This window comes from Nannospalax galili, unplaced genomic scaffold (genome assembly GCF_000622305.1).
Source record: "Nannospalax galili isolate Female #2095 unplaced genomic scaffold, S.galili_v1.0 scaffold1087, whole genome shotgun sequence".
NCBI lineage: Eukaryota > Metazoa > Chordata > Mammalia > Rodentia > Spalacidae > Nannospalax > Nannospalax galili.
The window spans coordinates 713,074-739,980 of NW_008356845.1; the positions used below are offsets into that span (position 1 = coordinate 713,074).

The 26,907-nt window shown below is 41.1% G+C and overlaps 1 protein-coding gene across 1 annotated transcript in view; it reads left to right on the forward strand.

Moving 5' to 3' along the window:
• Window positions 1–26,907, forward strand: part of Ipcef1 (interaction protein for cytohesin exchange factors 1) — a gene marked incomplete in the record, with an annotated part of 139,668 nt that overhangs the window by 26,438 nt on the left and 86,323 nt on the right. Inside the window, 3 exon segments of the mRNA XM_017794779.2 lie at window positions 869–921; window positions 13,007–13,046; window positions 13,708–13,877. Of these exon segments, the coding sequence (XP_017650268.2) occupies window positions 889–921; window positions 13,007–13,046; window positions 13,708–13,877 (243 nt within the window).

A 26,907-nucleotide genomic window follows, 5' to 3' on the forward strand; every position in this document is an offset into this window, starting at 1 on the left:
GCAGCAAAGCATAGGGGTCTTCCTGTAGCCCTAACTGGTCTGGAACTCGCTATGTAGACCAGGCTGGCCTCAAATCCACAAAGATCCGCTTGCTTGCCTCTGCCTCCCAAGTGCTGGGACTAAAGGCGTGCGCCACCACGCCCGGCCTCATGAAATGCCTTACTTTTTATAACAAGAAATTAAAAATTGCAAAAAGTGGTGGCATTCTTCAAATCTGGGGGAGTTTTGTGGTGAGAAATCTAGTCAGATGGGCACGGAGCTGAGCCGGCAGTGTGACTGAGGGTGAGCTAGAGCTCTGCTTTCCAGACCCTTTCAGTGGCCGTGTGTCTTTGACAGGTTTCTCGCTTTTCAATGTCTGCAGATAAGACGACTTTCTTTTCCTTTTGCTTTCATTTGCTTTTCTCGAAGCCACAGAGTGTCTTGTTTTTCAGGTAATCCACTACAAAGTAGGCACATCATAGAAAGGACTTTCTTGGTATTACAGCTGGGACTTTCTGAGGCAGAGGGTTGGTTGTATTGGTGAAATCTGATTATAGAATTGGTGAAATAATATCCAATTTCTTTTCATGAAGACGATAATATTTGATAATATTTTCACTTCTCAAAAAATGCAATGTGTATAAATTACACATGCATCATGTTTGTTGACTTAAAAATACAATATCCAGATGAAACTGGCTTACTTTATGAACTCTGTTTTAAATCACTGACTTACTGAATTTGAAATACGAAGCCAATTAAGGAACTGTCCTTTTGTCAAATTCATCTGTCACAACAAATATCTCCTTTCTCTACATAAAGAGTATGTTTTTATGAGCAGTATAAGCCCACACTGATCTGAAAATATGTTTTTTTTTTTCTCATCTAGCTTTTGTTTCTGCCAGCCTAATGTCACACATGGATACCGAAGGCAATGCTCTTGTAAGTATGCTCTGGAACACCCCAGGCTTTCCATATTGCCAGTTTGATGAGTAAGTAAAATAATAGGCAAGTTGAACTGAAGGTCAGTCCCGTTTGCCATCCTCCATTTCGTTACTATAATGGAATCAAATGACCCTATTGTTAGGGTTCAAACATTTAAGATCTCTGACTATTCAAAGATCAAGTAATATAGCCGTGTATGGAACATAAACCCTGTCTAAGTTTTAAGAAGATACTAACTATGGTACCCCCCATAGGAAATTTTCTGTTAATAATTACATTGTAATTATGGGTTTCTTTTAAGACTGGAGCTGTATTTTTGCCTGAGATAGGTAAGCACATTGAACAAGTGTGTTATTAGTATTAGATCAGGAAGCTTATACAGGGAAACATGGTAGGTTTGTGGTAGTGATGTGGTATTTAGGGATGTGGGGTGGTATAAGGCCCAAGGTATGCATCTTTTGGCACATCTAATGAAAATTTAAAATTTAAAGTACATTCTCACTTATTTTTATTTTGTGTGCCTGTGCCCGTGTGTGTGTGCCTGTGCCCGTGTGTGTGTGTGTGTGTGTGTGTGTGTGTGTGTGTATGTGTGTGTATGTAGGTACACACATGCTACAGCATGCATGTGAATGCAAAGTACAACTTGGGGGAGTCAGTTATCTCTATCTTATGGGTCCTGGAGATAAAACTCAAGTTGTCAGACTTGGTAGCAAGTACTTTTATCTACTGAGTCATCTTGCCAGTACTTAAATACTTTTATCATTAAATTTATTTATTTATATATTTATTTATTTGTGTGTAGACATCCACATTGTGCGTATGGAAGCCAGAGGATAGTCTGTTGCTGGACTTGGTTCCCTCCTACCACACAGGCCCTGGGGATCAATTTTGGGTGTAAGCCTTAGTGGCAAGTTCATTTATGGGCTGATTCATCTTGCTAGTCCTCAACTTTCATGAAAAATTACAAAATGCATGTGCTTGTAAGCGTATGAATATGTGTTATATGGGCAAAGACATGAAAGAAGACGTTAGAATTGCTAGGTCCTTGACTGATAGTTCGTTCATATTCACCACATTGTTTCTCCTTTTCCACTTAATGTAATTTTCTAACAGGGAGAATTCATCTCATGTGTTTAAGACGAAGTAGATGGGCCAGCTAGCTGGCTCAGCAGGTAGAAGTGCCCTGCTACCAAGCCTGACAACTTAAGTTTAATCCCTAGATCCACACGGTAGAAACTCCACCATGTGAATTAAGAAATAGAAATGGAAAAAATTAAAAAGAATAAATGGGAAAGCAAGATAAGAGAGCATTTGAACAAGTTCATTCATTCTTTGAAATATTTCAGTCTAGAAAGACAAAAAGCCTGTGTTCTTTCACATAAGTGCATCTTAGCTTATAAGGTTTGCATGTCTGTGTGTATGTGTGCACGGATACAAGCTCTGACACTAGAAAGAGGATGAGAAGGGGAGAGGTGTTGAGAAAGGGAAGGCTGTAGGTGCAGCAGACAGGAAGGTAGAAAGGGAGCTATGAGGTGGGTGCAAGGTTCAGGGACAGGGCAGGAGGGTGGGGAGGAGTGTGGGGAGGAGTGTGGGGAAGAGCACCAACCCAAACGAATTTTGTTTGAAAGTGCCGTCATTAAACTCAATACTAACTGTGCTAATTAAAAAATAGAAAAATGAAATATTCATTTAATATACCCTCAGTTTACATCCTGTATCAGTGACTATTTTAAGCAGGAACTAGAGATTTAATTTCACTTTACATAAGCTAAGATCTCTACATCTTTATGAAGTGATGTCAGGTATTGGAATAAAATGACAGACAAAATTACCAGAGGTCTACCGTAAGTCTATATAATCCTTGATCTACGGCCATCGCTGCTGCAACACGTGACCCATTTCCCTTGGTCCTGAGCACCGTGGATTCTGTTCTTTAGTGGAAACTGCCTATTTCTGGATCTTTCTCATTTCATGAGCCATCTCCACTCCAGCCTCCATCAACCCAGCTTCCCTTGCGGGCCTCTTTTGCTCTTATTTCTCTCCTAGTCGTCTGCTCCTTGGAGGTTCTGTTAACATCTCTCTTAAGCATTTCACCCAGCTGCTTTTCAGTGTTTACCCTACTTTATTTTTCCATTCGGAAAATTAGTTCAATTTTCTGCTGTCATTTGTCCCCTACATCAAATGTAGCACGGGAGACCTATTTTTGTGCGCCTCATTTCAGAAGGTTTGACACATTTGACCTAATCACATCCCGAATTACACTTCATTTCCACTAAAGTAACATTTACTGAGCTGCACGTGCTGAGCACTCTGCCTGGGGCTGAGATACAAAGACGAGCTGTTACCATTTCATACAGTAAAGAAGATAGTCTTAAGGCACTTTTGCTGCTCCTAGCCAGAAAGTTCATCATTGAGATTGGTTTGGTAAATGGTGCTCAGAATTTAAAACTTAGATTTTAAGTATTTGGAATTTTATCACGTGCAGCATTACCTTTCTTGTTGTTGGGATAGCATTCTTTTCTTCCCTTGTAAAGAAAACACTGGAGGTTTTAGAACTAAAGCTGGGTAGAGAACCTGAAGTAATTAACTCACTAGTTCTAGAGCGTCTGTCTCTTTCTACTGTCCCACTTGTAGTGTGACACTTGTCCTTCCCTGTCCTCACTGCCTTTCACCTCTGCACCATTTCCCTTCAGTCCACCAGCCATTCAAATACCTGAGTGGATTTCCTTAAACGTTAAGTCTGATTGCGTCACTTTTCAGTTTAGGTTGTTGGCTCAGTGGCTGCTACTGGCCTTCCTATAAACCTGATAGTTCAAAAGATGCCTTACAAGGCCCCGTGAGACATTCTCCTGCCCCTCATGGAGGTTCTCCTCACACTCTGTGGTTGGTGCTTACTGGATCAACAATGCCGATGTGATCAGCTCACAGACTCTTTCCTGACTCCCCACTTCTGGTGAACTCTCCTGCCTCTCTGCTTCTGTTGTACCCAACTGAACATTCACCTCTAGACCTCCTTATCATTGATGAATTGTCTGTCTTCTCTCTCTCTCTTCCCCCCTTTGTGTGTTCTCTCTCTCTCTCCCTCCCCCTCCCCCTCCCCCTCTCCCTCTCCCTCTCCTGTGTGTTTACCTATGGAAGCCTGAGGTCAAGGTCAGGTATCTTTCTCCATTGCATGTCACCTTAGTTTTTGAGTCAGGCTCTCTCATTAAATCTGGACCTGGCTGATTTGGCTAGAGTGACTGGCCAGTGAGCCCTAGGGATTCTTTTGTCTTCCCTTGCACTGGGATTATCAATCGTACTGCCACAGTGGACTGTTTAACATGGGAGCCGGAGACTGAACTCAGATCCTCAGCTAATCACTTTGCCAAGGGAGGCATTGCTCCGGCCTTATGGTGTCTGTCCTCTGTCCGAGAACACATTTGGTATTCAGTTTTGGTCCTTGGTACTGAGTCATTTTGTAGTAAGTGATTATTGAATAAACAAAAGCCATAATTTATACCTGATAGCCTGAAAGAAAGAACTAATGGATGCACCTTAAGGAACTGGGTCACAGCTTCTTGTGAGATCTTTAACATGCCTAAGACTCCATCTATGCAGTCCTTGATATCAATAAAGTGTTTATTCCGTGTATCATCCATGGTGATAGCAAATTTTTACAAACAAAATTATTATTCATTTTTCTTTTATGATTTTTAGCTTCTTATTAAAATCAATCAGTGAATCTAGCATATATGATTCTTCAAGACTTGATTAGAAATGATCCAGTCTTAGATGATTTTAGTAACAATATTTTTTGTGAGAAAGGAGAGCAATCATAGCTTAAAGATGACTGCAATCAGAGGGAACAAGATAAATGGGGAACCTTTGACTGACGTCCACAGTTGTTTTACCCAGAGTTCCTGACCATTATTGCTTTTATGTGATGGCTTTCATAGAGAAAAAAAAAATTAAATTAGAATTATCTTAGACCAAAGTTTTATGATTCTGTTTCTAGAGAGTTTTTTTTTTTTTTTTGGTTTTTTTGAGACAGGGTCTCCCTGTAGCCCCAGCTGACGTGGAACTCACTATGTAGACCAGGCTGGCCTTGAGCTCACAGAGATCTGCCTACCTCTGCCTCCCAAGTGCTGGGATTAAAGGCGTGTGCCACCACGCCCGGGCCGAGAGTTCTTTTAAATAGAATTCCTTCATTAAATACTGTCAGAAGGCAAAATGTCAAAAGAAAAGTTTCTCTGGTAACAGCAGTGTTCACAGACAAGCCATGGTCCCTTTGCCAGTTCCATGCTGATGAGGAGCCATCGGTGGATCGAATGGTCATTGGTATCTGACACTGTGGTTCCTTTCTTTGCTGCTGACTGGACTTGGCTGTGGGCTGAGAGCGGGGCTCATCTCAACTGCTACTTCCTGTGTTTGCTTCACAAGAAACTACATTGACTCATTATTCACAAAGATGTATTGCCCAGACTTTATGTGATTATGGGCACTGGATATCCCAGACTGACTTATTAGGCCTTTAAGAAACCTTCCTCTCTCTTTCTCTGAGGCATGATGTGAACCCCAGTCAGGGATGTGGCAATATTTAGGGGTGAAGTTCTTCATGTCAGATTATGTTCTAGGTGACATCAGCATAACCCCACATTGAAATCACCATGCCAGAGCTGCTGTGTTTGAGTCTGAAACACTGATCAGACCCAGGGGACTGGTTAACACATCTACTTGAAAGGGCTTCAAGTGAGAAGGTCATCAAGGCTGCTGGGGACGAGGTTACTGGGTAGGGAAGGAAGTGCCTGCTAGTTACTACTGAAAACTTCTTATACCACGCCATCCCAGGAGAAATTTATTATTTGGGTTCCATATTCTCGGTATTTGGAGGGGACACTTGAGAAGATAACATGCTACAAAAAAGGCACTGTGATTTTTGAGAAAATAGTATTTGAGGTTAGGCTAGAGTTTGTTCAGCAAAAATCCATTTTACTCTCAAGAAAATACTGAGACAACTCTCTAACTGGGTTCAAATTTAACAGGTAAATCTTAGGAATTTTTTCTGTGTATGTGCCAATTTTGGAAAATGCACTGAAATAATTTTTAGGTTGCCTAACTTGGTCAATCTTATTTGCCAGGAAAAGCATTTTGCAGCACAGAGTAATCAAGCCAGAGATGGTTTTTAGCTGTATGTCAAATGACCCTGTGCCAGAAACATGGAAGTGAATCCTCTTTATTAAAGTCATGATAGGAGGTAAAAATGGATATGAGGCGTGGTAGATTTGTATACTATAGACATTGGGTTGGGTACACTAGATTAGGAGGGCCTGACGATTTCAAGAGCATCAATTCTATCTTGAAATCTTGGTTAGTCAATGAAGCATTTTAAGCAGAGTGGACTGTTAAAGGTCTAGTCTGTAGGTGGTGAGATCAGGAATGATACAATGTTGATTTAGGACAGAGTGGATTTGACAAGACAGCAGCAGGGGCGATGCATTATGGAAGAGAGATTTAACAGATGCGGGCCGGCAGCCTGGGCAGGGTGGTGGTGGAGTACATGTGTGGGATGGGGAACCGTCACCGAGGTGACTCACAGGTGGACGTTGGTGGGCAGTGTACGTACCACTTTGAGTCACACAGATCAACAAACAGGTAAATCATGACACCTATTTATTTCCAAGGCACCAACAATACACTGTGAGGACATAGAAGACAGAAGCAAAGTAACACAGTTAAACAAAAGGCTTGGTCTGACTGCCACTAGCTATGCGTGATCTCTGTGTTAACCACATCAAGCTGAAGTCCTTCATCTATGAACTAGAGGATAAAAATAGGACTTACCATGAAGAACTTTGAGAGGTCATCTACAGCAATAATTCCAATGGCTACAGATAAAGACAGTGAATATAAGATCTATTGAGGAGCTAATTAACTGCCTTCTGAAGTCAGAGAAGGCTTCAGGTACAAGTGGCACTTGACATGGATCTCCAAGGATCAGCTTCACCAGGTGAAGGATGTGGTGGAGGAAAGAAAGCTTTTGCAGTATGGAGCTGGTAAAGTACCTGAAACTTCTGCAGAATAGAGAAAATGTTAAGGTTTAGGAGAGGAAGTGGATGTTCAGTGCGATTGCTAGGAGGGAGGGACTAGCTTGACATTTCAACTGTGATTTTAAGATGTATTCCTATAAATGAAACGTGTGGCTTCATGCAGAGATGGGCCTGTGAGCTCGTGTTTGGACATAACCAAATCGCAATGACAAAGAGAAATAGAAAACCAACAAGTTGTAGTTCCAGTCAAAAGCATGGGGACCACGTCTGAGGAGTAGACTGAAAGGCAGCAGGTGAGACTGAAGCCAAGGGCCTGATGGGTACCTGGTTGGTGATCCACAAGTGAGTTGTGTTCTACTGTAGATGCAGAGGGGGGACCACTCAGTAAATGTAGGTGAAGCCTGGTTCACTCCCTGGTGACAGTGGCAAATGGGGGCTCCCCACATATGAAAAAGACGGACGGTATAAAGAACACAGTTGCTAAACTACTGCCCAAGGTTACACATTTGGCCATCTGTGTACCTGGGGAGGGAGAAAACACAGGGGAGCTGGAAAGCGGGAACTAAACCTGATTGACCAGGCTGGTTATGCAGGATTCTTAATGAGGGCTTCAGGAAACTGTAGGGTTAACTGTGGTTTAAGGAGAGACAATCTGAAAACCACTAGAGAGAAAGGGACAGGGAGGAGAAGAGGGAGACACATTTACAGACTCAACATTCTTTTGTGGATTGTGTGTTGTTTCCTTCTTTTTACTTTCATATGCTGAAGTCCCAATTGCATTCCAGATGGGATATTTTTAGGAAACCTGCCTTTGGGAGGTCATAGGTCATGAGAGTGGTGCCTTTGTGAATGGCATTTGTGCTTTTACCACATCTGAGGGAGATGAGTTTCTTCTTGGCCATTTGAGGATATATTTAGGCCATGGTTCTTTGCAAGCCAGCTTGATCTGGGAGGAATCACGTGGCTTTTTCCATCACTGAGCTCTTCTTGTATGGCCGTGTCTCTTTCTTCCAGTAAAGATTCTTTTATATGAGTGTTTACCTGCATGTATGTAAGTGTACCCATGTTGTGCATTGCCCACAGAGGCCATAGAGGGCATTGGATACCCTGAAATTGGAGTTATGGATGGTTGTTAGCTGCCATGTGAGTACTGGGAACTGAACCTGGGTCCTTTGCAACCTCTGAGCCATTGCTCCAGCCCCCTAGTAAAGACTCTTGAAAGGGAAGTCTATAATGTTGTGTGCACTTTCTCAAATTCCATTCATCCCAGAATCTAGTGGAATTTGTTTTGTAGCTCCCAAAAGCAAAGAAACTATTTAACCAAGATCTCTGTGATGGTCTAACTCTGAGATGTCCTGTAAGGCTCATGTTTGAGTTGTATGGTCCCCAGCTGGTCACAGTTTGGCAAGGTTGTAGAGTCCTTGGGCACAGGGCCTACCCAGTGTAAGCAGGCTGCTAGGGTCGAGATTTAGGATTATAGCCTGCTTCCTGTCCTGTATCTTTGTTTTCTGATATGCCAAGATGTGTGCTGTACCAATCATGTTCATGCCGTTCCATGGTGCCCTCTCTACCATGATGTATTCCCTGAAACCGTGAGCCAAGTTAACCCTCTCCTCCCTCTAAGTTGTTCATGTCAGGTACCCTGTTATAGTGATGAGAAAAATAATAATACAGAGATCTGTAGGAACCTTTTGTTTTATACCAGCAGAATTGGTGGCTTAGACGGTCTCCACCTTTCTCTGGAGTCTCTCCCTCACTTCCAGGATATCCTTCTGATTTTGACTTTGACTGTCTATATCCTCTTCAGATGGTCTAACCCAAACTCACACTTCCACTACCTAACTCTATATTCATTACTAGAGATTTTCTTTCCAGATTAAGGTGTGTTATACCATCTTTACAGCGGCTAGTCTTTTGAAAAAAAGAAGCAAATATAAAAATGTATTTTCAAGGTAAAATTTTCTAATCAAAAACTTTATAATTTCTTGGAGCTACAGGGAGACCCTGTCTCAAAAAAAAAAGAAAAAGAAAAAAAGTTGATTTTAGTTTTCCAGAAATTAAAAAAAGATGTTTATGAAAATTTGAAGTATTTGTGGATGACTCCAGACTCAGAGCTCTCTGTGGCTTGATTTTTAAAATATTGGTAGCTTAAATTGCCAGGGTGTGAGGCACTGCACAGAAAGTGACGTGCTGCACGTCAGGGTTCCTTCAAACAGAGATCCCTTTGTTTAACATCACTATATTACTTTTTGCTAAAGACTAGGATCGCTATTAAGTTGGATGTAATGACAAAGAATCTTATTCTGAGTTTTAATACTCCATGTGATAAGTAGGGGCTAGGGGATTTTACAACTAGTCGGTGGATTAGAAGTCAGTATTAATTGCAATCCCATCATTTAACAACAAAGGAGCTTACTTTGTATATCTCCATGTGTTTTAAAAAATTTAATTTTTGAGAATTTCATATATGAATATTGTCTTTGCATTATTTCTGTCCCTCCCAGTCCCTCTCTAATTTCTCCCATGTTTCCCCAACTCCCACTCAATTTCTTTTCCTCACCTTTGATTATTGTTATGTGTGTGTGTGTGTGTGTGTATATATATATATAAAATGCTCTGAATCCATTTGGTGGTGCTTGTGTGTTTAAGGCTGCCCACTTGAGACCAGACCACCTCTCAGGGGGCTAGTCTCAGGAGAAAACTGATTCTCTCTTCCCTCCCTCAGCATCCATTCTTCTTCCATCCCATGATTCTTCATTTTCTGAGATTCTGTGTTCTTGAGTGATTAGTGCTGAAATGAAATCTTTGTGGATGTAAATGTGTATGTGTGTACATGTGTGCATGTACATGTACATATGTGTATATGTGTGCACATGTGTGTGTGCGTGTGCGTGTGTGTAGGCCAGAGATCAGTCTTAGGTGTCATGCCATACACCTTTTTTTTTAGGCAGGGGCTTGTTGGTAGGCTAGTCTGGTTGGCCAGTAAGTCCAAGGAATCTTCCTATTTCTGCCTCCTGGACGCTGATATTGCAAATGCACCACAAGACTCGCCCAGCTTTGTAACATGGGCTCTAGGCTTCAAACTCATGCACTTGTGCTTAGTGAGCAAACAGTTCAGCACCTGAGCCCCTCCAAGCCCTCAAATGAGACATTTGAACTGTCCTTCCAAAAGCAAAAGAACATTTTTCTTCATAAAAACTAAATATATTTTTTCAATGAGAAATCCATGCCCCCCCCCAATTTTAGATCCATTTTAGGAGTAATTTAGATCTTTAGAATAAGTTGTCAGTTTTATCTATAACATCCAAACTGGAAGGAAATAGGTTGGGAAAATACCCCATTAAGTTCCAAATGTCTGTGCTGATAACTGTCTCATAAAATGCTCAACCAGCTGCTACATTTTTTTCACCCGGCTGGTGAGAAAGCCACATTAAGGTCTTGCAAACTGACTCGTTCATGGGTTCCATTTCCTGTTGTGAGGAGACTCAGTAAGGTTCTCAAAGATTGTTTGCCTTTTCTCATGTAACCCAGCGGAGGTTTCAAATTCACATCTATCAAGTGAAACCGAAACCCTCTGTAGTTTGTTTTTTCTCTAATATGCTAAGGGAAACAGCATATTTACTTTGGAGGAAGATGATCAGAACAGGGTTGAATCACAAGAAGTTTGCCTGGCACGGTTCCATATTCTGCTTCAGGGCTCTGCGTCCTGATTTGGACTCCTATTTCTCAATGCAAACGAGGTACAAGAATCTAGCTGTAGACCCAGGGCTGGGCTAAGCCAAGACAGAGATAGCTTTTGACTTGGGACTTTCCCTGGAAGCTGCCTAGAGCTTGACGGTGGAACTGGAGAGCTAGCTGTCTCCCTGGGAGTCATGAGCCATGGATGAAGGAGACTCATAGTTCCCAGCCAGGAGCCCTGCAATGACTGTCACCTCTACCTCCCTTTCCCGACTCCATGGCTGCCTTGTAGGGATTGCCTCTCACTTGTTCTTTTCAAAGTTGCTGATGCTGTTTGAAATGATGTAGTTTCATCTTGTTTACCTGGGGCTCTAGCCCTCTAGGAATAACTGTGATAAATGCTTCTTTCTCCTGTTTCTCTGGGTCTTAGTTGCTTTAATTTCTCCCTGGGGGCTCTTGGAGCCCAGGTTTCCCAAACCTTATTGACCATCAAGTTCATTTGCTCTCTCTTTAACACTGACTCTCAATATTACACAGACTGTATGTACTAATTGGGTTTAATGGATCTCTGGATATTGGCATTAAAACAAAACAAGCCAGGAGACTATTTGTCAAAACAATGAAGACTATTTTAGACAAACAATTTGGCAGTGTAGGAGAATTTAGGAAGGGGATGTGAGACTAGGTCCTTTCCATGACAGTATGTTTAGGTGTAATTAACATGCTATGATTGTCACATGCTGAATTTGCTTAAAATTTATCCCCAAAAGATTGATCAATGATTCAGTTGAAAAAAGAATATTCATAATGTAAATAGCCAATCCAGGACCACACTGGACACATAGGCATGTATTCCTGAGCAAACACAGTTTACCTTAACTCTGCCACCCTGACGAAGGAAACACAAGTCACACTCTAGAAAATCAGGAGCTTTTAGTTTTTTAGGTATTTGCTTTTATCGAAATGATATATTGATACATGATGATTCATAGAAAAATGACATTTCCACAAACAAATCTTGGCAAATTTCTTTAATATAGGATTAGAAGTCTTGTAAATATATATATATTTGAGAGGATTTCACTCTCTAGGCCTCTCTGGCCTCAGTCTTAAAATAATCCTCTCGTCTCAGTCTTCTGGGTATTTATTATAAATCTCCTGATTTTACAAATGAGGGAATGGAATCAAAGTGACTTTGCCTCAGATAACACATCTCCTCGTTAGTTCTGGACCTCTTGATTTAAAAATCCTATTTCCATTATCGATCACATTCCCTCTTCAAGCATACAGTGGAACCACAGAGCCTTGCCTTTAATCAGCAGCTGGATATGTCGAAAACTAGCCAGATGCATCTAGAATACCATAAAACTCATAAGATTACCTATCAACTTTTAGAGCTACCTTTTAATTACTTGCTTAAATGTTAAAAATTCTTTGTTTGCTAGCATAAAGGAAGATTATTTAAACCTGAAGAATTTCAGCTGAACCGCTTTAGAGGAAAAATGAATTTACTTAAACTAAAGTTCTCTTAAATATTTATGCACACACACATAGGCATTTGAGAGCATATTTTTCCTTTGGGTTTCCTAGCTTTTCTGGTAGTTTGATTTTTACATGAATTGCTTAAAATATGTTGCAGAAAAAAAATCTATATTTCATATAGATTGTCATGTCTGATTTGAATATTTGAAGAGCTAGCACAGAATGGTATGGTAACTAGCTCATCTTTAATAAAACATGTTGAGAAATATTCAGAAATATGGAACAAGGCATTTAAATCTGGCTGTGAATAAAAAAATTCTCGATTAGGAGCTTGAGAATTACTGAGGTTACAGGAAAAGAGATAGGAAATTTCTTTTTCGGGGTTATTTAATTCATGTGGTTTAGGAAGAATCCTGTATGTTAATAGGACTGTGACATTAGTCTGACATGAACATGTACTAATTTGAGATTGAAATAATTACTTTTCAGTTTTTATTTAGATAGTCAATATTGAGAAATTAAAAGAAAAAAGAGATTGTTTCTTCTCTCACAAAAATGTAACATATTTTATGATTTCTAAAAACTTCTGCAAACACTGCTTTGCTCACCAAAGTAGTGGGAAGAGCTGTCTTTGGTAGAGACAGGAAACATTAGTGATAAATGCTGTTACTTTTTTTTTTCAGGTTAAGCTCATTGTATATTGATTCTAATTAGCACATTTTGTGCCTCAGCTCGTAGCTCCCCATGAGCTCTGCTTGGAGAGTTTTTTTTTTTTTTTTTTTTTTTTTAGAATCCACCCTGCTCACAAACACTGCCACCTCCTCCCTCCTTCTCTCGTTACAAATGTTGCAACACAATCAGAAATTTCTCCTTTTCTTTGCTTCCTGAATTTTCAGCAGGTTCCCTTGCGTCAGAAGCCGAAGAAGAAAACTCAAGGTAATTAGATCTCTTTTGTTTCTTTATCCCTTTGTGTGTGTGTGTGTGTGTGTGTGTGTGTGTGTGTGTGTGTGTATTGTTTTTTCCCTCTGGACGCCTTCTTGAAGATCATGTCCTTGTCTGTCTGAATGTTAATATCAGGAGGCAGAAGGCAGATGAATTTTTTGGCTCTTTTTGGATTGATTTTAAGAGAGGATGGCATGCTGTTCATTTGGGCTAATCCCTCGTGGTGCGTCCATAGGGCTGAGAAAAGCTGGCATTGAGTCGGGAAGTCACTGCTCCTAGGTGGCTTTTAACCCTTACAGATCAATTGCATAACTACCGCTGTTATTGTTGGAAGGAGCTGTGTGTCTCAACAGTGTGCCTGCCAGCCCTGAGATTCTAGTGTTGTCAACTTCTTCCTGGTGACTAACCTTCTTAGACAGATGCTTGAGTATGAGGCACATTGCTGCTTCTCCCCTATCGTCTAACCATAAAATGAATATTTAAAGGTAAAACAGATACATGCTTTTCTTCCCTGTTTTTTATTTTTGTTTTTGCATTCACTTTGCATGAATCTTGGTATAAGAATCCAACTCCTAGCATGCAGACAGCTAAAAGTTTCCTTTTATTTTGTCACATGAATAGGGGTTATGCTTACCTATTTGTGCAACTGTTGCAGGTTTTTTCACCATGAGTCGGAGGAGGATATCCTGTAAAGATCTGGGGCACGCTGACTGCCAGGGTTGGCTCTACAAGAAAAAGGAAAAGGGAACTTTCCTAAGCAACAAATGGAAAAAGTTCTGGGTGGTGCTGAAGGGGTCGTCGCTGTACTGGTATAGCAGTCAAGTGGTGAGTGTGGTCCCTCTTCCTCCAGCCCTAGCCTCTTACCCAGGGGTAGTCTCCAGAGCCTGTCTTGGGCGATCCTAGTGGGAAAGCTGATTTTGATTTCTGGGAGTTGGAACAGAACAAGCACGCAGATTTGTTATGGAAGCTATCCTGCTCCAGGAGATATGTAGGTTATTATGCTGTACTTCATGGAGGATGCCATCTGGCTTGATGACTCTGACAGGGGAAGAAGCAATGGGGACCCAATTATGTCCTTACTAAAGGAGGCTTTTGGGTTCTATTAATGTTATTATCCCATGAGACTAATTGTTCTAGGATTTGTGTGGCTATCATTTGATATGGAAACTTTGCATTGCTAAGGTTTCTATAAGATTCCACATTGCCCTTTACTAAGGGGACAATATAAATTGACTCAGAGAAATGATTTCCATTTCTCCTCCTCTGATACATTCTTCACCTTCTTTCCCCTGATATTTGTGAGATGGGTTGGTTGTACTGTGATTCAGCTAGTGATGTGTGGATACCACCACTCACTGAGCTAGTTGTAGATTTATCCTTTGATAGCCACATGCTGCCATGGCCGGCTTCAAGGGCTAGTTTTCTCTTGAAATGGACCAGAAATAAAGTAATATACCACCTTTTGTGACGGGGAATATTTTCAGATGAATAATAGTGTTATTGAATTATCAGTAGAATTTTGCGGGTTGGTTTCCTGTCACTGACCCCAGAGGGGTCCATTAGAGATCTTGGGAGGCATGGATTCCCTTTGTATTATAGTGAAGACCAACATTGTTAAGGGAAAAATACCTGGGGAATTCCCATAAGCCAGAAAACTTCTATTTATGTGACGCTGTTCTTTCAAAACGACTTCTGTGTGCCCATCATCCAAAGCAGCAGGGCTGTGAGGCCTGTCACTTTATAGATGTGAGTCAGTTCTTCATACAGTTTGTGTATCAACTCTAGTTAAAGTGACTGTCATTGGACACTAATAAAAAATTTGTGTTGCTAAAAAAAGGAACAAAAAGAAAACCAAGCAAAAAACGGGAAAAAATTGTGTCAGCCATATGCTCCAGGGCGCTTTTGAGATTTGGTTAAGCTGGACCCAGATCCAGTGTCAGTAGCCAACATAAGCTCACTGCTCTGGGGTTCTCCCTGGACCACTGTTCCTCCATCCAATGCTATGATTTCAGGTTGTGCAAAGCCTGAATAGAGTTTCTCATCGAATTCCATAAGAATATGCTTCCAGAATTTGGTGAGCTTTCATTCTGTCACAGACATAGGGACTCATCAAAAGTCATCCTGCAGAGTGTGCAGTACCCTCCCTTCCCTTCTTCCCAACCTCCTGAATAGATGTTCATCTTGTGTAACACATAATAGTTTTATTCAAATTAAGCCAACCTGGGACTGAGTCTCCCCATTTATTATAAGGGAGGTTAAACAAACACAGTTTCTTTTTTAAGGAGAAAGTAAGGTTACACTTTCTTGTTTCCTGTTGTTTGATCTTTCTCTCTCTCTCTCTCTCTGTCTCTCTCTGTGTGTGTGTGTGTGTGTGTGTGTGTGTGTGTGTGTATGCCAAGGCATAACTTGGGGAAAGGAGTCAGCCTTTGCTTTCCGTGATATGGGTCTATGAATTGAACTGAAGTCATCAAGCTTGGATGCAGGCACATTTACCTGCTGAGCCGTCTCACCAGCCCATTTCCTGATACTTTATGCTGTTGGTTTTGGGTTGTTGTGGCAAGTCATCATGACCGGCATCTTTCTTAAGATGAGCTGTCCTACTGAGCTACCCTGTGGAATTTCTTGAATTCCTTGAGGCTGTAGGATACATGGGGAGTTGAAGAAGCACATCTATGGGATGTAACAGACTTCAGAATTAAGATTATTTGGCTATAGTGTTCTGGGTGCTGTCCCTGTCTTCATAGAATGTGGGGCACGGCCCCTCCCCAAAGCCACACAGTTGCCATTTTAGCTCATTTGGCTGCATTAGCTTCAACAGCATCTGTTTCTCTCAGGAGAGTAGAGAGGCAACAGACTTTCCTGGTTTTAGGCATGGGGACTCAGTCTTCGGCAAAGAACAGCTGTGTTGACTGACTGGCTAGAGAGAGAGAGAAGAAAAGACAGAGCCTTGATCCCAGGCAGACTCCCTGTCCTGCCTCATCAGATGACGAAAGCAAGGTTCAGGGTACCTGTCATACATTTGAGTCCTGTCAATCAGTAGCATTAAGTTGAGAGTAAACTTACTGTTGTTTGAGCCGGGGAAGAGGGAATTAACTAATGACATACAACAGCATGACCCTACCACAGAATTCTCAAGTTCTCTTCCTTTCTCCCCACACTCATTCCTGACATCTTAATTGTCTATTTGTTGTGGGTAGAAAGGCCTCAGTGAATACATAATTAGCAGTCATTTTCCTGCTATCTGTGTGAATATCAACTGTGAAATAACAGCCAAGCATACAGCTTACAGTAAAACATGCATTTATGGTCTACTACTTTTAAGAATTTAGATGCATCAGTTAAGACAATTAAATCAACTCATTAGAGTTGGTTGTTTTGTTCTCCCTCCTCTATTTCTTATTATTCTTGAAGGGTCAGCCCTATGCTTTGTGACTTTTTGTGTCACATGATGGCTTGTCCTATGGAAGGTCTGCATATGTCAAGGGGAGATCTTGTCCTATGGAAGGTCTGCGTATGTCAAGGGGAGATCTTGTCCTATGGAAGGTCTGCGTATGTCAAGGGGAGATCTTGTCCTATGGAAGGTCTGCGTATGTCAAGGGGAGTGCTAGGTACTTTGTTCTTATCTATTGCTCAAAATAATTTCTAGCAGGGCCTGTTGGCACAGGCCTATAAATTCCAGTTGCTCAGAAGGCTGAGGCAGGAAGATTGCAAGTTCAAGGCTTTCCAGGACTACAGAGTGACTTTAAGGACAGCCTGGTTAACTTAGTGAATCACTGTCTCAAAATGAACATATATATATGGCTGAAGATATAGTTCAGTGGTAGAGTGCTTTCCTAGCACGCATGCGGTCCCTGGTCCATCCTTGGGGGAAGAAAGGGAGAAGGGAGGGAGGAAGGAAAGGACGGAGAAAGATCCTTAGTTCTCCGAGACAGTGATCATCAGTACACTTTAAATTTGGGAGACTGAGACCCAGAGAGGTGATGGTGTATATTGCCCAAGCCACACACATAGGAAGAAGAAAACAGCTTCACTTTCAGGTCCCTTTGAATCCTAAGTCCATGATTATTGTAACATGCCACCCCGAATCCTTCTGGGGTGTGGGATAAATGACATCATTATGGTACCCTGTTTCTGGTAGGCTACTGAGAGAGTAGCTCTAACAGAAACCTGGGTGAATGCTGCCGTGAATTTACAAAGGATCCCACCAGGCCCTTTTGCCTGTCACTGTTACCGCTGGTACTGCCTGAGGACCCCCGTCCTCTCTTCCCTTGTCCCTGACCCTGCCTGAGGACCCCCATCCTCTCCTCCCTTGTTACTGACCCTGCTGAGGACCCCCATCCTCTCCTCCCTTGTCCCTGACCCTGCCTGAGGACCCCCATCCTCTCCTCCCTTGTTACTGACCCTGCCTGAGGACCCCCATCCTCTCCTCCCTCTTGTTGTCCTGGAATCGGTGCACAGCGTGCCTTCTTCCTGTTCACACTTCTGCTTCCAACAGCACTACCCAGACTTCCTCGGGAAAGTCATTTCTTACATAGCATTTCATGAGACTGCTACGTTCATAAGTACTTCAAAGATCTCCGGTTTCAGAATTCTCCCAGCCAAGGTAACTGTCAATGGCTACCTATTCTCATTTACTACAGGATCAGCAGACCCCATCCTCTCCTCCCTTGTCCCTGACCCTGCCTGAGGACCCCCATCCTCTCCTCCCTTGTTACTGACCCTGCCTGAGGACTCCCATCCTTTCCTCCCTTGTCCCTGACCCTGTCTGAGGACCCCGTCCTCTCCTCCCTTGTTACTGACCCTGCCTGAGGACCCCCATCCTCTCCTCCCTCTTGTTGTCCTGGAATCGGTGCACAGCGTGCCTTCTTCCTGTTCACACTTCTGCTTCCAACAGCACTACCCAGACTTCCTCGGGAAAGTCATTTCTTACATAGCATTTCATGAGACTGCTACGTTCATAAGTACTTCAAAGATCTCCGGTTTCAGAATTCTCCCAGCCAAGGTAACTGTCAATGGCTACCTATTCTCATTTACTACAGGATCAGCAGATATCAATCTGCTATCAATGCCTATTAACAGGTACACCATAGTTTTGCTTTATAGACATCATTATGTGTCAGAGCACATGCAACTGCAGGCCACATCTTACAAGGCCATGTATAGGTTTAAAAGCCACGAAAATCCCCTCTAGAGAAAATCCTTAGATTAAACTCTACACTCTCACCTTTGCCTCACCTTAGTTTAAAGCACAAACCTACTTCCTGGCTCAGGGAGTTATCTTAACTGGTACCTCAGTTGAAAGTGATCTTAACTGGTACCTTTCATCACCAGCTTCAGCTATGGATCATTTGACCCCTGATGACATGTGTACTAACTCTCCCTAAGCTTTGCTAATGTAGACTCATTGCTCAGAAAGCTTTGTCTCTGTGCCTGGAAGCCTTTTCTCCTGCTTAGTGTTATCAACCTTTTGGATGAAAAACATGACCTCCTAACTTGAGACAAATTCTAGTTTGATACTCTTCCTCTATGTGGACTTACCCTATCCTCTGTCCTAAATTTGGTCACCTCTGTCTCCGCCCTCTGCATCTTCCGTTTATATTGTCATACACATTCTTCTTTTGAATGCTTGTCAGACTTCCGTCTACTATGACCAACAATTATGCTTATAAAGCAAGATCACAGACATATAATGTTAGCTTTAATAGGCACCAGTTAATATGTGAACGAACAGCAAGCCTCAATCTTAGTTGAAGAATTGTTGACAGCTGATTACTACTGGGTGAGGAAGAACTGATCTTGAAGGGAGAGACTCTAGGTAGGCCAACTAAACCCCAGTGCATGAGGGACATCTTGGAACACTAACTTTATATAATAGACCTTAACACGTGTGTGAGTTTCAGTGGGCGGGGGGGCTATGGGAGGTGCCAAAGGGGAAGGGGATATAAAGATGATTTTCTGTATGAAATACACAAAAAATCAATAAAAACATGTTTGTTGATTTCATAACATTTACCTTGACATTTACCTTCTCTGGGAAAATTCTGAGACAGGAGATCATGTACTTCTCATGATAGGAAATAATTTTTCAGGAATGGGATTTCCACTTCTACTCTTAAAAACAGACACAGAACAGTGTAATTGTGATTTGCTAGAAAGAACCCATGATCCCAAATAGGTGCATCCAGTGGTTCCCATATTTGCGAACACCTTTTTAGGATGTGTGTGTGTGTGTGTGTGTGTGTGTGTGTGTGTGTGTGTTGGGGAACCTGAGTCTGAGGGCTAATGTGAATAAAGGAAGAAAAATGCAAATGAACTTTACCATACCAGTACTTTAGGCAGTCTAATTTTCGTAATAACCATGTATGATAGATTTTATTATTCCCACTTTCAAGTGAGTTTACTGAAACTCAGAGAAATTAAGGCACTGGCTCAAAGCTTCCTAAGAAGTAAATGACAGAGCTTGGGTTAAAACCAAGATCTTCCAGCACCAAAGCTGGGCTCTTTGCTGTAGATTGCATGCTTCCTCCATTGAGAAATGACCAGGGCCCAGTAAATAGGGAACCTAAACACATTATGCAGGAATAACAGTGTAACCCATCAGGCAGCAGGGAACCAAAGCAGATTCCTGGGTTGTCAGGGAAACTGGCAGTGAAAATATGAGTGTAATAGAAAAAATTTGAGAATGACTGAGTTGAGGTCTCCGGTTAGGAGACCGTCAGAAAGCACAGGCATTCGGAGGTGAATATCTGTATCGGAGTGGTAACAGTAAGAAACTGAAACCATACTGATGAGAAAGGTCAATGAACAGAACAATGAGAACGGTTTCCATGAAAACAACATGAAAATTGAGAAAGTTTATGGCTAAAAATATAGAATTTTATATTAATTCATTATCATTTACATTTTTGGTTTATTTTGTTTAGTTAATTATTTTATTGTCTAAAGTTTAATAGGAACTTGAGGGGTTTTGATTTTGTTGTTTGCTTTGTAAAGTAACTTTATTGGTGCCGTTTGTGCTGTTGCAGTCACAATTCAGGAGAGCTGTGGACACTTGGGTAAACCACCTGACTCTGCTTCATAGAATTTTATTTGTTTATTTAAAAATATTTTTATGAATTCATTGAGAATTTTATACAATACAATGTATTTTGATCATATCATTCATCCCCATCCCCCATCCATATCCATGCCCACCTCCCTACCCACCCAACTTTATGTATTTTTTTAAACCCATTGTGTCCAGTTTGTGCTGCCAGAATACACTTGGGTTCAGAGGCTGCCCTGGAGCATGAGTCATCTCCCAGGGGTCACAGCCTTAAAGAAAACTGACTCTTCCTCTGTCAGTTGCCAATAGCTCCTCACCAAGGGGTGGGACTTCCTGCCAATCCCCCCTCCACCCCATGCTGGGATTTTGTCTGACTTGGGCTTGTGCTGGTCTTCCACATGCTGTCACATTTACTGTGAGTTCATATGTGCAATTGCCCTGCTCTCTGGAAAACACTATTTCCTTGTGGTCATTCACCACCTCTGGCTCTGACAATCTTTCTGCCCCCTCTTCTGCAATGATCCCTGAGCCTTGGGGGGAGTGGGGTTATAGATGTCCCATTTAGGGATGAACATTCTGCAGTTAGAGACCAACAATTGATCAACATGTAGAGAATATTTAATGGAAATTTTAGGCAAACTGACGTAGCAAGGCAGTCACCGGCTTAATACATACTGTACAGTGTTCTCAGGTCTTTGAAGCTCCCACCTATCTGTGCAAATGTGGCTATGTTTCTTGCTCATTGGTGGTGCGATTGCACACTAGGGGGTTGAAGTAACCATGTCCCCAAAGTCTGTTGTTATTACCAGCTGCACAGGCACAACATGTTGACTTGCAGGGGAGCTTAGATTTAGAAGAAGTTTTTCTTGGAAGCATTTTGATGATAATCTTTTATGTCAAAGTTTTAATTCATTGGTAGCTTGGGCAAAATTTACCCTTTCATAAAATATTATTTGAAAGGCAGAATTCATTTATTTATCAGATACTGTCCTGAATGTTTAAGTCTATATAGAGAGCATTTCTTCCAACTTAAATAAAGAACAGATTGGTTTCTTCTTGGGAAAGAAGATGTCTTTCTGTACCTTTAATCTCCTTACTTCATGAATAATCTCTTAGCATAAATTTTGGAAAAAATATCAAGTGAGTTTGCCAGAGGCTGGGAAAAAAAATCTTAAAAAAAAAATAGACATTCAGGGCTGGGTGTGGTGGTGCATGCCTTTAATCCCAGCACTCAGGAGGCAGAGGCAGGCGGATCTCTGTGAGTTCAAGGCCAGCCTGGTCTACGTAGTGAGTTCCAGGACAGCTGGGGCTATAGGGAGACCCTGTCTCAAAAAGGCCAAAAACAGCTGGGGATAGGGAGACCCTGTCTCAAAAAGGCCAAAAAAAAGAGTAGATATTCTTTTTACTTGTATGACTTATTCTTAAAATTAATTTTACTTAGTGTGTGTGTGTGTGTGTGTGTCACAGTGTGAATGACATCTGGAAGTCAGAGGAAGACTTTGCAGAGTTTGTTCTCTCCTTTTACCTTTACGTGGATCCCAGGGATTGAACTCAAGTCACCAGGCTTGTGTGGCAAAGACCTTTACCTGCTGAGCAATCTTACCAACCCACTTGTGTGATTTAAACTGTGTCTTTAAACCCTAAAATAGATGATATAAAGTAGACATCAATACTTTTTGAGACAATTATTTAATTTTTACAGACTTATCAATAAGTTACATAACTTTTTCTCTCATCTTCCCTGACAGGATTCCATTACAGTGAAGATTATAGGCTTCTAATTTACAAGAACTCCATATTTATGTCTTAGGCAAAATTCAGCCTCTGAGTGTATTGCAAACAAAATTCCAATGTTTTAAAGTGTTTCTTCAGTGAAGAAAATTCAAATAATTACATGAAACTGGTGGACATTTTGCCAACCTAGAGTTTGTGTTAGAGCATCGAAGATATAATCTTAACAGTCTAGAAAGGCAAAATAGGATATGTCAGTGGCCAGTGGACCTCACAATGATGATATATTTATTTAATTCTCACTATATTGATTTCAAAATCAGAATACTTTTCCTAAAATCCTTGAAAAGAGTTAATGGAAAATAGAAAACACACGTTTACAAGCTTAAATATGAAGCAATATATTGAATTTATGTGTTATAAATGCAGTGTAAATATTAATATTTGTATATACATATTATATGTATAAGATATATTGAAAGGGAGATTGCTTATGTAACTCTGTAGATCCATTTTCTATTAGCAAACTTTGACCAAGAGAACTTTCTCTGCTCAGCTCTGAGCTACACTGAGAACTCTGAACGCAGATGAAAAGCAATATAAAGACATGAAAGCCACACATACAAAGAACAGCAATTTTATGCATATTTTAGCAGAAATGCACTTGCCTGAATATTATGATTTTAAAATGCAGAATGGTGCTAAGAATCTTCAGGTAACAGAAATGGTCCCTTGTGGTGACTATAGCTGACTAAAAAGATGTTCATAAAGGATAATTTTAAGTTGTAAGACAGATGAGCAGAACAGAAGATACTGGATATTCTTAACACAGTGGCCCCTTCTCCAGAGGAGGAGGGGAGATGATACAAGAATGGTGAGGGTGAGAGTAGGGTTCCCAGCAGCAGAAGGGGCCCCAGAGATAAGCTGAGCTTGCGCTCTGATCTGAGGGTTTTCCCAGGAATTCTTTATTTGAAGATACTCCATCCCTCTGGCATGAGCTCTTTTAAGGGCCAAGGTCAACTGCCTTACAGACAGGCTGGCTGTCATTGGTTGCTGTATTTAATCTTGTACTGTATGCTCCAAGTACATTTCAAAAGAGAGCTATGCAGTGAAAAAAATGTTAAAGATTATTTTCAAGGGGTCAGAATTTAAGGGAACATGTTCAAAACAATGTCTTCAAGAAAGGCGTAAGGAAATGGCATGCTTAGGTAGAAGATGACCGTGGGCTAAAGTTAGGGAACAGGTCTGCTGTGATGCCACAGACACCCTTGAGGGGGGGGGGCGTTCTTAGTTTTTTCTTCTGCTAAAGAGAAATACAGATAAAAGGCTGTCCCTGGTAAGGAGATGGTGGGAGAGTGCCTGCTAGCAGTTTCTCCACTTTGAATATTCAGTAGGTTGAATAAAGCAATCAATCTACTGTGTCAGATGCATTTTCATTCTCTCCTGAAAAATAAGGATTTTAGAATAGCAGGTGTAAATTTAAAAAGTTATTGTTTAAAAATACTGATGAGGGACTGGAGACATAAGTCAGTGGTTAAGAGCGCTGGCTGCTCTTGCAGAGGACCCAAGTTTGATTCTCAGCACACATATAATAGCTAACAGCCGTCTATAACTCTTGTTCCAGGGGAATCTGACACCCCCTTCTGACCTCCACGGACATTGCATGACATGGGTATGCTTACATACATGTGGGCAATACACTCCTACACATAAATTAAGAAAAAACATTAAAAAATTTAAAAATATTGATGAAATACACACACATAAAGGTTACTACCTTAAGCATTTTTAAGGGTACAGTTCAGTGCCATTAAATATGTTCACATTATTGTATAGCAGCCCCACCATCCATCTCCAGAACTCTTTTCTTCCTGCCAAACTGAAACTCTCAACCCACTGAGTCCCTCTCTATTCTCTCTCTTCCTGGTCCCTTGCAACCATAGGATTTTGGGCTATGAATTTTACTACTGTGTGTCTGCCACATAAGTATAGCCCTATATTATTTATTTTTCCATTGACTGGCTAATGCACTTAGCATAAATGTGTTCCAGGTTCAATTGTCTTTCTTTATAAGGACATTCCAGTGTATCTATACATTGCATTCAGTTTTGCATTCAAGTCCATTGCTGGACTTTCCTGTTGCTCCTGCCTTTGGGCTATTGTGGGAAATGTTCCTATGTACAAGGACCTGCAAATATCTCTTTGAGGTCCTGCTTTGACTTCTTGGAATTCTTCTGGGCATATACTCAGAAATGAAATTACAGGATTGCACAGTATTTCTATTTTTAATTTCTAGAGGAACCGACATCTTGTGTCCCATAGTAGTTTCTCTTTTACATCTCTCCTTGAGCACACAAGGGTTGAAGCTTTTCCAGAACCTTATCAGGATTTCCTTATTGGTTTATTTTTGGTAGTAACCATCCTAATGAGTACAAGCTGATCAACATCTCATTTTGGTATCGTCTTGCATTGACCTATTGCCTAGTGACTGAGGGAACCTTCCCTTGTGCTTATCAGCCTTGTGTATCATCTTTGGAAAAATGTTTAGTCCATATTTTTAAGGCTGATTTAGTTTTTTGTTGTTGTTGCTGCTTGGTCTTCAATAGGACCTTAATGATATTTAAAGAACTCATGAAAACATCTTAGAGAGATTAGAAAGTTCCTTAAGATTTAATATACATTATATGAAGGCAAGATTTATGTGTTTTACTGTTGTGCTATCAAAAGGATTAACATTTGTTATAATGATAGCCTGTCTAGGATTAGTGGCTTCTAAGACAGCATGGAGTAGGTGAGGGCGGGGTAGCTCAAGCAAAGGCAGAGATTGTATATTGCAGAGAACATCATTATTCTTGTAAACTGTGACGTTTCCATCCTGTTTTTGGAAATATGAAAGTGACGAGTCTCTTTGTTAGAGAAACAGCCTTTCACTTACTTTGTGATTCCATGGGAACAGAAAGGCAAGCATAAATAAGAATGAGCGGGAGAGCCGACTTGCAGAACACAGGATAGTATGCCAGCTCCCTCCAGTTCCCCTCTCCAACAGGACCCAGGGTGGTGGTAAGGTGGACATATCCCTGGGTGGTTTTTAGATGATGATTAAGAGGGATTATAAGGGCAGGTAGTTGTGCTGTTGGCTGTCATGAACAGAAGTGTTTTCTTCTGTGGAAATGTCATATTGGCTTGTGCTTCTCAGAAGCAGACCCTGAGAAGACGATTTGTGCAAGTAGTGGATTTGGGAAGTGATGCTGGAAATGTAGTTGTGCTGTTGTTTACATGGTGAACTGGTTACAGGACTCCCCAGGGATACCAATATCCTTAAATGCACAGCTTAAACAATGTGATATTTGCTTGTGATCTATACACATCCTCCTGTAGTCTTTATATCATCTCTACATTACTTATAATACATAATGTAATGTAAGTATTAAATTATGTTTATACTGTATTGTTTTGATAATAATGAAAGGAAGAAATTTGTACTTATTTAGTATAGACTTTTTGTGTGCATACTTTTCATTGGTGGTTGGTCTAATCTGTGGACCAACCACCAATGCTTAAACTCAGGGCTCCAACAGACTTGGAAAGGGCATGATGAATAAGAGAAAGTCGAGAGTAGCCAAGGATGACTACGGGAAACCCAAGTTTAGTCACACTGGGGAATTCAGTGCTTTCAAAACTGCACAGCCTAGAGTTTCCATGTCAGGAGTCAGGGAGCTGGGGTAGTTATGGACCAGGTCCTGTCATTCCTGAGCCAGGAGCCCATCTGGGGCTTTGGTTCCTGAATGCCTATAAATGTGGAAGAGTGGAATCGGGCCAGAGAACCCTTCCAGGAAAAAGATGCAACTATTGCTAGTGGGAAATCTGGCCAGAGTACTCTGAGTAGGAGAAGCAGAGGGTAGGCTGGGTGGGTCACCAGCAGCATCTTCTGCAAGTGATTCACCTGCCTCAGAGTCCTTGACTCTTTCCCTTGCTGGAGCTTAAGCCTCCATAGCGCCTTCATGATTTTCAGCAGTAAACCTTGGTCCAGCTTTAGAATTAATGCCAAGAATCTCTGCATTCTGTAAGAAACTGTGCCTTATTGTTTATTAGCCAAAGACATTTACCAAATGCTTTCTATGGGGAATATTTATTTCTACATATTTGTAAAAAAAATTCTCTTGGCATCAAAATCTAATTATATTTTATCATAATATTATATAAACCCAAATGCAATAATATTTTAATAAAATATATCCCAAATAATGCACAAAGGGCTTAGAAAGCATGTAAGCATAGCTATGCGCCAAATAACTTGATATTGTTTTTTTTTTCCTAGTCATTAATCTGACAGGGGAGCTGAGCGGGCTACAGCTGTTCCAGAGCTCAGCAACAGTGGGCTGAATCAAAAGGCTTGCTGGGTATCAGCTCTGTCTTTCAGAACCATTCCTTCTCTTTTGTTCTTTTTCCTCCTTGACTTTCTATTCCTGGAACAATCTTATGGTATGTGTACATCCATGCTGGTTCTATTTAGCTTCAAGACACTGGTCATGTCTGCTTTTCCACTGGGAAGCCTGTGATTCAGGGAGGTCATATGCTATACCCAAGATCACACAGTAAAAGGCTTTCAGAAAGATATCCTGCTCAAGTCCAGGGTTCTTTCTCTTGACTGTAGATGCTCTTATCCACCTCTTCCAGCTCTTTGTTGGGCTGAGGAAGATCTGTCTCATGTTCACAATTGCTTAACTGATTTCTGGACCCTACTCTGTGTTCTGTCATTTCGTGAACAATGTAAAATTTCCACACTTAATAACTATATTAGTTTGATATTCTAGGTTAAAACCTCATCCATTTCATGAGTTATAATGCAAAAAGTATGATTAATTTTACTCTAATGCTCAGTGCTCAATCAACGTTAGCACTTATGGGATGTTTCTCAAAACAATTACATTCTTGAAGGTATTTCAAGTATTCTCACTGTGAGGCCTGCTTCTGATATCTAGAAAAAGAAGGAGGAGGGGGAGGGGGAGGGGGAAAGGGAGAAAATAAAGACAGATTCATAGTATCTCTGATCTGGGAAGGATCCAGCAAGACAGGTGG